The sequence below is a fragment of the Bos mutus genome, chromosome 21 (genome assembly GCF_027580195.1).
Source record: "Bos mutus isolate GX-2022 chromosome 21, NWIPB_WYAK_1.1, whole genome shotgun sequence".
NCBI classification, from domain to species: domain Eukaryota; kingdom Metazoa; phylum Chordata; class Mammalia; order Artiodactyla; family Bovidae; genus Bos; species Bos mutus.
The window spans coordinates 31,116,127-31,134,820 of NC_091637.1; the positions used below are offsets into that span (position 1 = coordinate 31,116,127).

The following is an 18,694-nucleotide window of genomic DNA, read 5'->3' on the forward strand; positions in this document are numbered from 1 at the left end:
TCACATCTTCTTTATCCATTCATCTGTCAATGGAAATTTAGGTTGTTTCCGTATCCTGGTTATCGTAAACAATGCTTCAGTGAACCCTGGGGTACATGCGTCTTTTTCAATTATGGCTTTCTCAGTTATATGTCCAGCAGTGGGATTGGTAGTGGGTCATATGGTAGTTCTATTTTTAGCTTTTTTAAGGAAACTACATTACTGTTCAGGAGAAGGAAATGGCAACTCACTCCAGTATTTTCCAGAATCCTGAATCCTGTGGACAGAGGAGCCTGGTGGGCTGCTGTCCATAGAGTCAGACATGACTGAAGCAACTTAGCATGTATGCATACATTGGAGGAGGAAATGGCACCCCACTCCAATATTCTTGCCCAGAGAATCCCAGGGACAGAGCAGCCTGGTGCAAATATTTTCTCCCTTTTCCTCTTGTTTATGCTTTCCTTTGCTGTGCAAAAGCTTTTAAGTTTAAGTAGGTCCCATTGGCACCCCACTCCAGTACTCTTGCCTGGAAAATGCCATGGACGGAGGACCCTGGTGGGCCGCAGTCCATGGGATCGCTAAGAGTTGGACAAGACTGAGCGACTTCAATTTCACTTTTCACTTTCATGCATTGGAGAAGGAAATGGCAACCCACTGCAGTATTCTTGCCTGGAGAATCCCAGGGACGGGGGAGCCTGGTGGGCTGCTGTCTATGGGGTCGCACAGAGTCGGACACGACTGAAGCGACTTAGCAGTAGCAGCAGCAGGTCCCATTTACGTCAAAAAGTGTTTTTCCTATGTTTTTCTCTAAGAGTTTTATAGTGTCAGGTCCTACATTTAGGTCTTTTATCCATTTTGAATTTAATTTTGTGTATAGTGTTAGGGAATATTTTAATTTCATTCTTTTACATATAGTTGTTTAGCTTTCCAAGAAACATTTATTGAAGAGGCTGTCTTTTCTCCACTGTATATTCTTGCCTCATTTGTCATAGATTAGGTGACCACAGGTGCATGAGATTGTCTCTGGACTTTTCCTTCCTGCATCATTGACCTTATTTTTGTTTTTGTGCCAGTACCATACTGTCTTGATTACTGTAGCTATGTAGTATAGTCTGATGGAGCCTGATTTTTCATTTTCCAAGATTGCTTTATCTATTCAGGGTCTTTTGTATCAAAATGCAAATTTTAAAATTTTTGATTCTAGTTCTGTGAACAATGTTACTGGTAATTTGATAAGAACGGCACTGAATTTGTAGATTGCCTTGGGAAGCACAGTCATTTTGACAATACTGACTCTTCCAATCCAAGAACATGGTATATCTTTGCATCTTCTTGTGTCATCTTTGATTTCTTTCATCAGTGCCTTATGCTTTTCACAGTATAGGTCATTTGCCTCCTTAGGCAGATTTATTCCAAGGTACTATTTTTGATGCAATGATAAATGGGATTGTTTCTTTAATTTCTCTTTCTGATTTTTCATTGTCAGTGGATGGAAAAGCAATAGATTTCTGTATATTAACTGTGTATGCTGCAACTTTATCAGATTCACTGATGGACTCTAGTAGTTTTCTGGTACCATCTTTCTCTATGTATACTATGATGTCATCTGCAAACATTGACAGTTTTACTTCTTTTCCAGTTTGGATTCCTTTTTCTTCTCTGACTGCTAGAGCTAGGACTTCCAAAACTATGCTGAATAAACATGGCAAGAATGGACACCCTTGTCTTGTTCCTGATATTAGAGGACATGCTTTTAGATTTACACCACTGAGTATGATGTTAGTTATGGGTTTGTCATATGTGGCCTTTATTATGTTGAGGTAGGTTTCCTCTATGCCCACTTTGTGAAAAGCATTTTTTATCATAAATGGATGCTGGATTTTAGCAAAAGCTTTTTATGCATCTACTGAGATGATCATAATGGTTTCTACTCTTGAATTTGTTAATATGTTGTATCACACTGATTGATTTAGGGATGCTAAAAAATCCTTAAATCCGTGAGATTAAACCCACTTGATCTCCTTTTAATGTATTGTTGGATTCAGCTTGATAGAATTTTGTTGAGGATTTTTGCATCTATGTTCATCAGTGGTATTGGCCTATTATTTTATTTTGGTCTCATATTGGTAACAGGGTGGTGGTGGGAAGGCAGATATTTTTAAGAAGAACAAAATGCCCTGGCATATTTCAAAACAGCTCCTTATTCCCTGCTGGAAGCAAAAGCATTTTGCTGTGATACTCACTTTGAGAACCTGATCGAGCTCTTAGAAGTGAAGTAAACAGAAGTGTGGGGATCTTGTGTAGTTCTGACTCCCATATTCATCCACCTTGAACATCTGGAGAGTCATCAATTATAGCTCAGGTTTTCCTACCCCAGTACTGATTTCCACAGAGGTTTCTGCTCTTGTTACGTTGTGATTTTCTCTATTTGCTTATCTGTCTGTCCAATTTGGAAGGCTGCATCCTACACTGGTACTTCATGTATCTTATGCATCTAAGAAGAGCTGCTGATTTTTCACTTTTTTCACATTTTTACCTGTTGTTAGGATGGAGTGAGTGGTGATTTCCAAGCTTCCTATGTGCAGGACTAGAAATCAGAAGTATAATGGAATAATGTATGCAACTTTGTGTTAATAAATTCAACAACTGCTATGAAGTGGACAAACTACTTGAAAGATACAAAATACCAAAACTGAAGAAGAAATACAAAGTATGACTTCACTGATTATATACATAATTTAAATAAAAAACTAATTCTAATCCTATAGAAACTCCTGCAGACACAAATAGTTTTCAACCCACTTAAGCAAGCCAACATTCTCTTGATTACAAAACACAAAGATATTGTAACTACAGATCGACATACATCACGAGCATAAATGTACCAATCTTTTACAAACAGTTATCAAACTTAATCTAACAATATACAAAAAAATTATATATAATGAGAAAATGGGGCTTATTAAAAGAGTATAAGGTTGACTTAACACTCAAAAGTCAGTACAGAGTTATATACCCTACATGGGAATAGGATGCAAATTATATCTCACTAAAGCTGCCATAACAAGTCAACATAATGCACCAAACTGATAAAAATGAAAGAGTGCATTTTAATAGATGTAGAAAAGGCATGTGAGAATATGGTAATATCAATCTAAGAAAAAAGCAATCAGGAAGTTAAGAATAGAATAAAGCTCCCTCCATCTGAGAAATGACATCTACAGAAATTGTAAGGTATGATGTTATAGCTAATATAACGTAATAGTGAAAACTCTACTGCTTTCTCCCTAAGATCAGCACCAAAGCTTCTGTTTCGTATTTTGTAGAAGGTGCAACACAGTGCAATAGACAATAGAAAAAAATAAACAGTATACTAAGTAGAAAAAAACAAATAAAATTGACTTTATTCTGATATGTTTATGTACATAAAGAAATCTTATAAATTTATAAAACTATTAGAGCTCATAAGTCTATTTGGAAAGGTCCCAATAGCTAGTGAATATACAAATAGTAATTCTGTCTATATGTTCACAACAAAAAATATTACAAATATAATTTTCAATAGAAACAAAAACTTAAAATATTAGGGATAAATTTAATGAAGTATTTGTAAAGCATTTAAACTGAAAATTACAAAAAACTACTAGAAAAATTACATAAGCTCTAAACAAATGCAGATACATATCTCATCATGAATTGGAAGATTCAAAATTATCAGGATATCCTTTCTTCCTAAGCTTATCTACAGATCAGTGCAATGCCAATCAAAATCCCAAGAGACTTTTTAATTTTAGATAGTAAAAACTGGTCTTAATATTTTTGTGAAAATGTAAGACACTGGAAAAACAAAACTTCAAAAAGAAAACAAAGTTGAAGACGTCTATTGCTTTGTCCTAAGACCTACTACAAAGCTACTGTAATCAAGACAGTGTGAAAAGGACAAAATAATGGAAGAGAACGGACCAGAAGCAGATTCAGACGTCACGGGGTGATTTATATTTTTTATCAGGTGTCAAAATAGAAAAGCAGGGTAGAAGAGGAGAGTCCAGAAACAGACTTACTCACATAGGGGAGATTCTCTTTTTTTAACCAAAGTATTAAAACATCGTAATCGGAATGGAAATCTTTTCTGTGGATAGTGTTGGAATCACTGGCTGGCTATACAGAAAAATAAACCTGGACCTATTCTTCATATTATACCCACTAATTTGTTTGAGCCGGATCATAAATCTAAATGCCAAAACTAAAATTACAAGGCTTCTAGAAAAAAAAAAAAAATGAAGGCTTTTTAGCCTTTGGTCAGACAAAAATCTCTTAGAACCCAGAAAGCATAAAACCTAAAAAGAACATATTGATAAAATAGATATCATCACGATTAAAAATACATTTGCTTATCAACAGCTATTGCTAACAAAATGTATAGCCAAGCTCCAGATTCAGAAAAAAATTCACATAACACATAACTGGCAAAGAACATGTAGCTAGAATATATAAACAACTCAAAGATAAAATGACAAACAACTCAACTTTTAAAATGGGCAAAAACCTTCAAAGACACGTCATAAGGGAAGATACGAGTGGTGAAAAATTACATGGAAAGATACTCAATACATATTATTAATCACTAAGGAAGTGCAAATTAGAATCACGAGACACAACTATGCTAAAACTGGAATTAAGATTAAAATTTTAAAAATTAAAAATACCAAGTATTGACAAATGTTGAGCTACTGGGACTCCCCCAGGTTGCTGATGGAAGTGTAAAATAGTACCACCACTGTGAAAAAAATGTGGAATTTCAGTTTTAAGTATTTATCCAAGAGAAAGGAGAATGTAAATACACCTAAAGACTTGATAGGTTAATTTACAAATGCCAAATAAGTGAAAACCCAAATGTCTATTAACAGATGAACAGATAAAAATTTATGGAATATGCACACAATGGTATGAAATGAAATGAAAAAAAAAACAAACTACACACAAGTCAAAACACAGATATATCTCAAAAATGGTATACAGCTGACCCTTGAACAACACGGCATTGAACTACGTGGGTCTACGTATACTTGGATTGCTTTCAATAGTAAACACCACAGTACTACACAGTCCCCAGCTGGCCAAACCCGTGGAGGTTTAACCAACAGAGGAACTGCAGAAATGGAGCACCAACTGTCAGTTACGTGTGGATTTTTTGACTGAATGGACAGTCAGTGCTCCTAACACTCTCATTGTTCAAGGATCAACTGTACTTGGTAAGAGAAGTCAGCCACAAAGGCTTCGTTTGTATGTATTTCTAGAATAGGAAAAACTACCCTATGAGGATAGAAAGCAGGTCAGTGGTTACCAAGAGCCAAGGGTGGTGAAAGCCTGACTGGAAAGAGACACAAAGACACTGTGAAACAATCAAAGGCTCTTACACATGATACGTGAGTATGCAGGTTTGACAAAACTCAACAAACTGTGTATTAGCGATCTCTACATTCACTTACATAAATCATACTGCAATAAAAAAAATTATTGATATAGGTATGTAAGCATAGAAGGATACGTATATGCCAAAAAATGAGCAGCATCAGAATTATAGGATTTTTCCTATAATTTAAAAATTTCCTTTAATAACCTAGCATTACCATATATATATATATCAGAGCCTGAAGGACAGCCTCACTGAAAAGGTTAACATTTCAGCAAAGATCTGAAGGAGGTAACAGTGCTAAGCTCTACGGATATATGTGGGAGAGCTGTCCAGAAAGAGGAAAACTGGAGTGTAAAAGCCCTGAGGCTTTGAGAAGAGAAGTGACATGATCTGACATGTTAACAGGTTCACTTTGGCCAGCATGTTTAGAATAGACTGTGAGAAGCCAAGGACAGAAACAAAGAGACTAGTCAGGGAAGTACTGCAATAATCCAGGTGAGATATGACGGAGGCTTGATTGAGGGGGGAGGTAGTGATGCTAGAGAAAGAGTCTCTGAATGTACTTTACAGCAAAGCTAAGATGATTTGCAGTTAGGCTGGATGAGACGTGGGAGAAAGAAAAAGGTCAAGGACAATTTCAAGGGTTCTGGCATACACAACTAGAATAGACTTACCTGGTTATTAATACAGAGAAAACTAGAAGGAGAGGTTTGGAGGGGCAGATGCAGAGAAGAAAGCAGGAACTTGTTTTGGATACACTAAATTTGAGTACAACTGAAGAGATATAAAACCAGTAGTCATCAACAGGTGGAGAATACAAACACCTGGTGAACTAACCAAAGGAATGTGTACATAGAGGAATAAGAGAAAGGTCCAAAGAATGGACTCAATACCATTTCTGGAGGTCAGCAAGTTCTCAGCATAAACTAGAAACGAAGGCCAGTAATACCCTAAAGTATATACTCTAAAACTATTCTTAGAAACTTCAAGGAACTACAAAAAAAAAAAAAAAAAAACCAACCAAAAAAGCCTTTTCTATTCTTTGCTTGAATGAGTACTCTCAAGTTTCCACTGATTATGTAAGATGAAATGGACATCTTCTTTTAATTACAATCTGAAATTGGAAACTATAGAGAGATAATACCTGTTCACCATTATTCTAGACCTGTATTTCTATAATTCCATACGTCAAGCTTCTCTTTTTCTAACCATTTAGGAATAAAGGTGCAACAATATATTCAGACAACCTTTCTTCAAATAGCAAAGAATTATTTTCTAAGGAGGAACTACATTTGTGTCCTGGAACAAGACTCATCAGTCATCAGATGATGCTCAGAGCTTGTGAGGTAATGATGTACTACACAGCTGTGTGATCCTCAGATGTCACTTTGGAGGCTGATGATAAACTACAGGTCTGACAACTCACTTTCCATTTCAAGATATTTCTTGAACTTTCTCTTGTTGTGACAGGCAACCAAATTGATTAAACCTAGTCATGGGATTTGACACTACAGCCAGCAGACTTCTATTTGTTGATTGCTATTGATTTTCTTTGATACTTCATTTAAAAATCAATAGTTGGAAAGAAAAATAGGCTTGGTTTACACATACTTAAACATACTATTGTATGCTGAAGGAGGCACAAGTTTGGCAGGGCTTTGGCATCCAATTATAAGAAGAGCTCTTAACAGGTGAAAGCAAGGGCTTTAGATCGATATTCAGTTTTCTTTCTCAATCAAAGAAAGTGGCTATAAATTAGGCTCATCAGTATTATTTTCAAGGCTTTCTTGAAGCAAACAAGTTTAAACTTTTGGAGAGGGGCAGAGAGTCTTCCTTGGATTTACATTAAAAATGATACACCACTAAAACTTTTTCTTTGTTTTTAAGCACATTTATAGTTCCTGAGGGCTTCCCTAGTGGCTTGGTCAGTAAAGAATCCACCGGCAATGCACGACACTTGGGTTTGATCCCTAGATCAGGAAGATCCTCTAGAGATGGAAATGGCTACCCACTCCAGTATTCTTGCCTGGAGAATTCCATGGACAGAGGAGTCTGGTGAGCTACAGTCCACAGGGTCACAAAGAGTCAGACATGACTGAGAGACTAACAATTTCACTTTTTTCTTTTCATGGTACCTGAAGTTCATCCGTGCTTTTATCTTTTTGGCTTTCTTCTTATTTTTCTGCCGCTCTTCTCCATCTTTCAAAGGCTCTGGTGGAGCTGTACTTTCAACCACAATGTCAATAACGTATTTCTTTAAGGAAAGGTGCTCCTGCAAGATAAATAAATGAAATAATAATTAAAAACAACATGGCACTGCTACAGACTACAGTGAATAGAAAAGAATACACAGATGAAAGTAAAAGTAACCTCTATGAAATACTGGCTTCAAAAATTGCTTTGGTAAACACTGAAGAAATCATTTTACTTGAGACTTTCATGGACCTGTCAAACTTTGCTGCACATCAACTGAGCTAAATGCTAAGGATACAGGGACATACTCAAGTGCCCTGCAACCCCACACTGCAGTAGGAGAGGTAAAATACCATACTCTAATCTATAAAACCCAGCTTGGTACTACAGGAGCTCAAAAGGGAAACAAGATCACTTGGGCTAATGAGGAAAGATTTTAAGAAGGAAGCACCATGTCTGCTATCCCTTGAAGGATGGATTGAATTTGAACATATGGATATTGGGTATGTGTGTGTTTGTTTGGGCTGGTAGTTGCGAAAGGTGGCAGGAAGGAGAAAGGAGTAGGCATCCCAGAAAACAGGCAGAGGTGAGAAAGCAGAATGTGGCTAGTGGCAGCAGAAATTTGGTCTGGCTGAAGTACACAGAGTTTGGCCCCACTTCCCTCCTTAGCCATCTTGGATTTTATGGCACCTCATTATTATTACTCTCCTGCATGTACACAACTCCCCTGTCCCTCTATTCTTCTTTCATACCTGCATGGAAAAATCTCAACCCTAAATCTAACTCTTTCTCTACTTTGTACTCATAACTGAGCAGATTAATATGGCTATAATTACAAACCATGGTGACAAGATCTCAGTTTAAATTTATGACCTTACACCTCAAATGGGCTCTAGAACTGCCAGGCCATTGAGCAGCCTTAGTCTACTTTGTCTACATTCTCCCTCCTAGAAATTACTTTAGACCCTCTCCTTAAATTTCCAACATCATTAGAACTGTAGATCACTTCTTCCTCCCTGACACACTTTCTTCACTAGGTTTCTAGATAACACACTCTCCTCCTAACTCCAGCTGTACCTTCTAAGTCTTCTTTGCTGGATCCTTTCCTCTTCTTGATGGATAAATATTAAACATCTCAGACTTATATTCATAACTTCCTTCTTCTCTATTCAAACTTATTTATCAAGTACAGTGACTTGAAATATCATTCACAGAGGCAATTCCCAAATTTTTATCTCTAATCCGGACTTCTCCCCTGAACTCTATTCCTATCAAACTATCTACTGAAAATCTCCACTTAAGTGGAGTATTTCCAATATAAGCATTTCCAAAATAATACTCTACAACATAGCTCTTATGCTGCTAATATACATTAAAAATTGACCTTATGGTGTTTAGTAAGTGGTGCCACTATTTGCATAACTGCTCACATCTAATACATCAGTAAATCCTATCAGCTCTACTTTCAAATATACCCATATTAATCTCAATCCAATCACTTCTCCCCACCACCATCACTTAATCTAAGGCTTCCTCATAGCTTTCATTTGCATTATGAAATAGCTTCTTAAATATTCTTCCAGCTTCTATGGTCTCAAAATCTTTTATTTACAAAATCAGCAATTTTAAAAAATATAAATCACATCATATCATTCCTCTTATCAAAATCTTGCATTCTCATCACCTTCAGGGTAAAATCCAAAGTCCTTATCACAGTCTACTAAACCCCACATCATCAACTTCTCTGACCTCATCTGACATTACTCTCTCTGTTGTTCACTCCACTGTGGATGGAGTGGGCATATTAAACAGTAGAACTGATAGGGTTTACTTACAGATTAGGTTGAGCAGTTGTGCAGTTACTGAACACTCTAACAGCAAATTTTATGTATACAAGGAGCATAAGAGTTTTGTTGTAGAATGTTATTTTGGAAATGCTTATGGTGGAAACACAAGTGGAGAGTTTCAGGAGACAGTCTGATATAGGAGTGGAGTTCAGGATGCTGTTGTTCTTCACATCCATCAGGAATGGTACTGCCTCAAGACTCTTGTTACCTTAGCCAAGAATATTCTTCTCCAGGTACTTGCATGGTCTCAGCTAAAATGAACATTCAACCTTACATAACACCATTATTTGCCATCTTCTTATTTTTCTTCATAGGACTTGTTTATCATCAGTTCCTGATATCAATATTCATTTGTAATTTCCTGCACTAGAACATAAGTTTCATGAGGGCACTGACTTTGTTTTGTTCAGTGATGGTTCGGTATCTGGTACTGTGCCTGGCATACAGTAGGCACTCAATAAGTATAGGTTAAATGAATGATGAAACGAAGGTAACAAGATGTAATACAATATCTGTGGTCAAATGAATGAAGTCAAAACATACAAACTTTCAGTTATAAGATTAAGTAAATCTTCAGATTGTAATGTACAACATAGTGAGTATAGTTAACAATGCTGCTGCTAAGTCGCTTCAGTCGTGTCCAACTCTGTGCGACCCCATAGACGGCAGCCCACCAGGCCCCACCGTCCCTGGGATTCTCCAGGAAAGAACGCTGGAGTGGGTTGCCATGTCTTCCTTCAATGCATGAAAGTGTAAAGTGAAAGTGAAGTCGCTCAGTTGTGTCTGACTCTTAGCGACCCCATGGACTGCAGCCTACCAGGCTCCTCCGTCCATGGCAGGAGAAGCATTTTCATTTCCTCCGTCCATTTTCTAGGCAAGAGTACTGGGGTGGGTTGCCATTGCCTTCTCCGTAGTTAACAATACTGTATTGTATATTTGAAAGTTGCTAAGAGAGTAGATGTTAAAATTCTCATTACAAGAAAAAAATTATAACTCTGAGTGGTCATAGACTGTAACTAAACTACGGTAATCATTTCACTATATACAGATATATAAAACATTGTTGCATACCTAAGACTAACACAAATGTTCTATGTCAATTATATCTTGATAAAAAAGGGCAAAAGTAGTATTCTGAGGGCTTACTATACAATGTACACTGAGGTAAGTCCCTTACATATGATCATTGATTTAGTCCTTTGAACTACACTAAAAGGTATATATTGTTATTACTTTCATTTTAACTATTAGGAAACAGACACAGAATCAAATAACTTTCCTGAAGTTAGAAAGTCAAGATCATGATGATTAGCAGTTTTGTAGATAGTAGTGATACAGCCTAATTTAAATCCAGACAATATGATTATGGAGTATATATTTTTGGCTAGTACTTTAGAGATATGGTTAGAAAATGAGTTGAGCCATAGAGTTGTGCTTATTATGAAACTTCTGTGCTTAGTGAGGTCAGAGGGAAAAAGCCAAATCCTGTATATTTTCTCTTCTATATGGAATCCCCCAAATAAAGCAAACAAATGGATATAATAAAACAGAAACAGACTTACAGTCACAGAGAACAAACTAGTGGTTATCATTGGGAAGAGGGGTAAGAGAGGAGCAAGACAATGGAAGAGAATTAACAGGTACAAACTACTAATTATTAAATAAATAAGATCAAGGTTGCAATGTACAAGATAGGGTATATAATCAGTGTTTTACAATAACTTTAAATGAATATAATCTATAAAAATACTGAATCACAGTGTTGAACAACTGAAACTAATATAACGCTGTAAATCAACCATACTTCAACAAAAAGCAGAAACTTTTCAAATCATAAACTTACCAAAACAGTAAAACAAAATCACCCCAACCAAAGGTGGAAAATATTCTCAAAAGTGGAAGTAATTATTTTCACTGATCAATTAGGCCTGTTGTATACAACATCTTTATACTTTGGCACTAAACAAAGGCAATTACTTAAGTGATAAGTATATATAATATACATATACATGCAACTTGAAAAAATAACCTGGGTCTCAAGTCAAATGAAAGCAATCACATAAGTAAATAAAGAAAACTCCCTTAACATATATAATAAAGATACATAACACAAAGCAAGTCATGTAAAACCACCATCCAAGTTATCATTTATTAAATACTTGTTGTGATCAGCAAAGGGCTAAAGTCTTCACAACCCTATAGAAAGGTGGGAAAATGTTTATATTTTACAGATGTTTAACAAAGGTTCAATATTATATTCATGATCATAAAACTCAAGTTCAAAAGGGCTTCCCAGGTGGCGCTGGGAACTCGCCTGCCAATGCAGGAGACATAAGAGGCATGGGTTTCATCCCTGGGTTGGGAGGATCTCCTGGAGGAGGGCATGGCAACGCACTCCAGTATTCTTGCCTGAAGAACCCTATAGACAGGGGAGCCTGGCAGGTTACAGCTCACAGCGTCGCAAAGAGTGAGACATGACTGAAGCAACTTAGCATGCACACATGCAAGACCAAGCTTTTTTCCCACTCCACATTCCCTCCCTCTAACACTGCTCAAGTCGGCTAAGTCTTTGACATCTAATTTCTATCACCGCACTAAGGAAAAGGAGTATTTTAAATGACATTTTTAATTTTGTGAAATGCTTAATTATACTATTTTCATTTGCGTACAAATGGTATTTACATATCTAATAGAATCCATTAACAGTCTAAAATGTAGACATTACATAGAAAAATTTGGATTCCATCTGGAACTAACAAAAACTGCCATCTTTTTAAAAGACGTTACAATAATACTCACAGTATGCATCATGCACTCTCATTAACATTAACTTTTTAAAACAATCTCAAACTAAAACCAAATGAGAATACATTTCTATTTCTGTTTGACTTAAATTTTTTCCTAATACAAATCAACACGTTAATCATAAAAAATAGTGAATTAAGTCTAAAAGAGAAACGGCGATACAGTATATTAACGCATATATATGGAATTTAGAAAGACAGTAACAATGACCCTATATGAGAGACAGCAAAAGAGACACAGATGTAAAGAAGAGACTTTTGGACTATGTGGGAGAAGGTGAGGGTGGGATGATTTGAGGCATAGCATTGAAACATGCATATTATCACATGTAAAACAGATGACCTGTGCAAGTTTGATGTATATGAAGCAGAGCTCTCAAAGCCGGTACCTGGGGACAACCCAGAGGGATGGGGTGGGGAGGGAGGAGGAGGGGAGTTCAGGATGGGGGGACATATGTACACCCGTGGCTGATTCATATGGATGTATGGCAAAAACCACCACAATACTGTAAAGTAATCAGCTTCCAATTAAAATTAATTAATTTAAAAAATACAACCATGTTAATTATAAAAAATATAAATAAAATTAAGAAATAAAAATCTCCTATAATTTTAACACCTAAAAATAATTGAGTAATCATCCAGACATTTTTATTCTATTTTACAATCTGTTTTTTAAATTTAATATTGCAAATATATTCATTCCATGAAATAATGTTCTATAACATAATCTACTGATTATTTACAGTATACTTAATTTTACTAAATGCTTTTTTGTTAAACATTTGAATTTTTATTTTCAATATGATAAATACTAGGGAAACAAATACAGCTAAACTTCTAGGGACTTCCTTGGTGGTCCACTGCTTAAGAATCCACCTTGCAACGGAGGGAACATGGGTGTGATCCCTGGCTGGGAAAAGATCCCACATGCCGCCGGGCAACTAAGCCGGCACACAGCAGCTGGGGAGCCCACATGCCACAACTCCTGAGCACCCATATGCCACAACTAAGATCTGATGTGGCCAAATAAATAGGCATTAAAACAATTTAAATTATTCCTTTATGATCAAAGCATAGAACTGAAATTTCTGGGCTACAGATTACACACATTTTTAAGGCTTTTCATATGTATTCCAAAACAACCAAAATGAGAGTAAGTCCCCACAAGTGGTTTGCCAGTACCTAGTATTTCTGTTTTGTTTTGTAAATTGGTCAATTTGTTAGCTGAAAAACTTTTATTAATATGCTTAACCATTTGTTTGTATTTTGTCTTACGTGACTTAAAATATGTCTCTTTTCTAATTTTCCAGGTTTCATAGATTTGCCTCTAGTGGGTTGCACTATGTTTTCACTTTCTGTAAGAAAGAGACTGCCTTTTGATGATGCACTGTTGGATGTGACACAGGATAATTAATTGTTATTTTTCCATTAAAACCATGAAGACTACACAGGAAGGTTTTGAGATGGTTTCTGAAGAGGGAGAACATGCACAAAGGAGGTTTTCAACACTGAGAAGTGGTTTAGAAAATTATAATGCATTTCTACTTGTGAAGTATTAGCCATTAAAACACTTACAATGAGGATTCTGAGAAGATGAAGGCAGTGGTAATAAAGTTATGGATTCTCTTTGAATCACCATATAAAACAGAAAGAGCAACTGGACAGCAAAATCAAAACCCATAGAAAATATTTACAACAAGTAAGTGACAAGGTATCCCCACAGCCTCCAAGCAGGAGTGGGTGATGACAAACTCCCAACAGGTCAGCAGGGTTTCAGCGTCTCTGAAGGAGAAGTCAGAGGAAAACAGTCAGACTGAATAATGAACCTGAGAACAGAACTCTAAAAAGGAAATCATTTTTCACTGCAGAGTTCAACAGACCAATCTGAGAACAGCATCTAAAACTGAGAGAGGTTTGACCACTGAAATGGCAGGTGAGTAAAAGATGCCTGCATTAAGAAGGTCAGAAGTCTGTGACCGAGCTAAGCCCTGCTCGGTCGCTCAGTCGTGTCCAACTCTTTGTGACCCCATGGACTGTAGGTCAGCAGGCTCCTCTGTCCATGAGGATTCTCCAGGCAAGAATACTGGAGTGGGTGGCCATGCCCTCCTCCCGGGAATCTTCCCGAGCCAGGGATCGAACCAGCATCTCTTAGGTCTCCTGCATTGGCAGGTGGGTTCTTTACCACTAGTGCCACCTGGGAAGCCCAGGCCAAGCCCTATGACCTCTCAAAGCTGAGCCACAAAGAAAACTGCTAAAGAAGGAATTTAAGCAAACTAGGGATAACAGAAACAAAGGGAGGAAATGCCTGGATACAAACAGAACAGGTAACAGAACTAGGGAATTTTAGAAAGCAAGTCACTATATTTTTTACAAAAACAATAGAAGGAGGTCTAAGAAGTTAGAATAGGTACCCTGAATCGTAACTCAGTACAAATTCCACTAAAAATAAGCAATACAAAGGTATCAAGACCAAATGACAAAATTATTAAAAGAAAAACAAATAAGTAGAATAGCAACACTACAAACAATGAAAACACTCCCCCCCCAAAAAAACATACACAGAAAAGATGAATATGTAACCTTCTATTTCAAAATAAGCTAAAACAAATATAAAAAATGTTCTAACACATACCACCATCTCAAAGACTCAGAATTTAAGTTACAAAACTCAGTGAAGATGGCAAAAGAAAATATATCATTTAAGAAATGAAGATAAACTAGAAGACAAAAGAGTGAATAAACACAACAAATAATTCCTCAGACAACTAAAAATACAAAAGGGAGAAAAATACTTAAAAGAAATAAAAATGATTTGAGAGTAAGTGGAAATACAAAAGATAGACAAAGATACAGCAAACAGGAGCACTTGAAAAAGAAAACCAAAACAAGGGAACAAATCAAATGTTAAGAACTATAATATAATTCAAGAAAACTTTCCTAATAAAGAATATAACTGAATGTTGAAAGAGTACACCACATATCTGAAAATACTGACCCAGAGTGGCTAATAGCAAAACATATAATATTATAATTTCTAAAAATAAAATCTATAAAAAAGTTAGATTATCATCAGGCTTTTTGACAGCAATATTTTATGCCAGAACAAAATGAAGTATAGTAGTTTCCTCTTATCCTTGGTTTCACTTTCTGTGGTTTTAATTACCTGTGGTCAACCATGGTCTAAAAATATTAAATGGAAAATTCCAGAAATAAACTCATAAGTTTTAAATTGGGTACTGATCTGGGAAGTGTGATGAAAACATACACTACCCCACTACATGGCCTGGATATAAATCTTCCCCTTCCAGTGTTTCCACGCTATATATGCTGCTCACCCGTTAGTCACATAGTACCCATCTAGGTTATCACATGGATTGTAGTATGGCAGTGCTCGGGTTCAAGTAATCCTATTTTATTTAAAAATGACTTCTAAGCATAAGAATAGTGACATTGGCAATTTCAATATTCTCTAACTTGCCTAATTTATGAATTAAACTTTATCATGGGTATTTATACACAGGAAAAAGACAATACAGCTGACCTTTAAAAAATATGGGAGTTAGGGACGCTGATCCCCACACAGTCAAAAGTCTACACATAATCTCACAGTTGGCCTTTCATGTTCACAGATGCAACCAGCCACAATCATGTAGTACTGTATTTATTGAAAATAATCCATGTATAAATGGACTCACATAATTATAATATGTCTTGTTCAAGGATTAACTGTATATATAGTATTCAGTACTATCCATGGTTTCAGACATCCACTGGACTGCGGTCTTGGAATATATCCTCCAAGGTTGGGAGGGGACTACTATAAATTTATTTAGAATTGTCAAAGGAAGAAATGTGAACTGAGGATTTTATACCCAGTAAAACCAGCTTTCAAGTATAGAAAGCACAGATAAATTGTTATTAACATTAAAAAAATCTAAAGGGAATATTATTTTCATAAGACCTTCCTGAAGAATCTACTATAGAACAAGCCTCAGAAAATCAACATGACTATAAAGACAGAGACATGAGGACTAGTGGTAAATATTTCATATATACTTACAGAACTAAGACTAAACTAGTGATTAAAAGCTAAGCAAATATAGTTGTAAAATGGTTGTATGTCAGACTTTTTTCATAGACTTACTAATAAAAAAGATGAGAATGGGGAAAACATGAAAAGAATTTTAACCTGTTCTCAGTAATTAACATTGGCAGTAGGATTATTAGTAATGTTATTCTAAGATTGCTGTGTACATAATGTCGGATGAAGTAAAGGAGATTATGAGCATTTCTCCTGAGAAACCTGTATGCAGGTCAGGAAACAACAGTTAGAACTGGACATAGAACAACGGACTGGTTCAAAATTGGGAAAGGAGTATGTTAAGGCTGTATATTGTCACCCTGTTTATTTAACTTATATGCAGAGTACATCATGCGAAATGTTGGACTGGATGAAGCACAAACTGGAATTAAGATTGCTAGGAGAAATATCAACAACCTCAGATATACAAATGATACCCCCCTCATGGCAGAAAGTGAAGAGGAACTAAAAAGCCTCTTGATAAAGGTGAAAGAAGAGAGTGAAAAAGCCGGCTTAGAACTCAACATTCAAAAACTATGATCATGGCATCCAGTCCCATCACTTCATGGCAAACAAAAAGGGGCAAAGTGGAAAGCAGTGACACATTCTCTCTTCTTGGGTTCCAAACCGCATGTTATATACACATATGTATGTATGTTTATCTGGAGGAGGGCCTGGCAACCCATATTCTTGCCTGGATAACCCCATAGACAGAGGAGCCTCACAGGCTACAGCCCATGGGGTCGCAAAGAGTCAGACATGACTGAAGTGACTTAGTACACATTCACGCATGCATGCATGTGTGTGTATGCTTGTGTATAACATACTCACAAACACATCACATATATTTTATGCTCTTGAAATATCATTTCACAGTAAAAGTAATCAAGACATCTTAATGAAACAGCTAACTATAAACTAAACGTCTTGCCATATCAAGTAGCAAGGTAACTAACAAATTCTACCAGGCTTATGTCAAAAGAACTTGAGAGCAAACTCTAAGAGGCTCCCACTGACCAACAGATAGCATAATTTGAGCTTTAAAAAAAGAAAAATTTTCAATGAGGGAAAGCCATCAATAATTCCAGAGTTTATAATGATATATATTTTAAAATAACTAATTGTGGACACATTTGGAGGATAATAGGAAACTCATTATACTGGAAACAGGTAAAAATAAAAAAATTTAACCTACTAATCAGTAATCAAATAGTAGATGAGGGAAAGAATATCTTTATAAATGTATTCCAAATAATAAGTGAAAGTGAAATGTAGAATTTGAATAGCCCCATATTTATGAATTAACGGATTTAGGTATCCATTAAAATCAAAAGCTAATATGTCAGTACCACAAAAAAAGAAAGTCTATGAGACATTATGCTCATCTTGATGAAAGAACTCACACCAAATACAGTTTTTCCAAATGGGCTGAATGCCTAGTTTGATCACGTCTCTGGATTTGCCTGCCTGTGAGCAGCCAATAGACAGTATAGAGAAATTACTACACACTGCACAGTAACAAAGCTTTAGCAAGTCACATAATTCTTCTGCTAGGGACGAGATTTCCCAATTCTTCTTTGTTTTAAGATTTTTTTTTATATGGACCATTTTTAAAGTCTTTTATTGAATTTGTCACAACACTGTTTCTATGTTTTGGTTTTTTGGCCATGAGGCATGCAGGATCTTAGCTCCCTGACCAGGGATCAAGCCTGCACCCCCTGCACTGGAAGGCAAGGTCTTAACCACTGACCACCAGGGAAGTCCCACCCAATCTTCTGGTGGCTAGTGGTAGCCATGTGACTGAATTCTCACCAATGGACTATGCATACATGTTTAATGTTTGAAGACCCATTCACTTTCTTCCCCTTCTGCAAACTGGAACACAAAAGGGCCTGTTAACATAGCTCTGAATATTAGAACTATATTAGGGGATGATAGCAACAGAAGATAACTGAAAAAACCACATGGCATAAAGCCACCCTGACCACTTAGAACTGCTTACCTCAGGACTCCATTGTGAAGAATAAAGATCTATGTTTAAAAAAAAATCATTGTATTTTTGTCACTATTACAGCAGGTTAATCTTTTGTCTTTCCCAATTAATGCAATTATGTACTAAAATTTATATTAATTATGTTTATAGCTTTGCATTTTTATACGTGTATGCATGTGTACATAAAATGACTATAAGAAAATAAGGCAAAATACTAAAACCTGTCACTAGATGATTGATGCATTTTTAATTTTCTCATTTATAGTAAATGTGTAAGTACAAAGTAAATCATTTTAAAATAGCTCTTATGAGATGATATTTAGAGCTGATGTCAAAATAGTATTTGTGCAAAGGGATTGGAAAAGCTCAATAAGGCAG

At 36.1% G+C, this 18,694-nt stretch overlaps 1 protein-coding gene across 3 annotated transcripts in view; it reads right to left on the reverse strand.

Moving 5' to 3' along the window:
• Positions 1–18,694, reverse strand: part of SCAPER (S-phase cyclin A associated protein in the ER) — a 419,624-nt gene that overhangs the window by 238,483 nt on the left and 162,447 nt on the right. For all 3 annotated transcript variants that reach the window (XM_070358560.1, XM_070358561.1, XM_070358559.1), the window contains exon 21: positions 7,531–7,667. In XM_070358560.1, the coding sequence (XP_070214661.1) occupies positions 7,531–7,667 (137 nt within the window). The remainder of the gene's footprint in view (positions 1–7,530; positions 7,668–18,694) is intronic.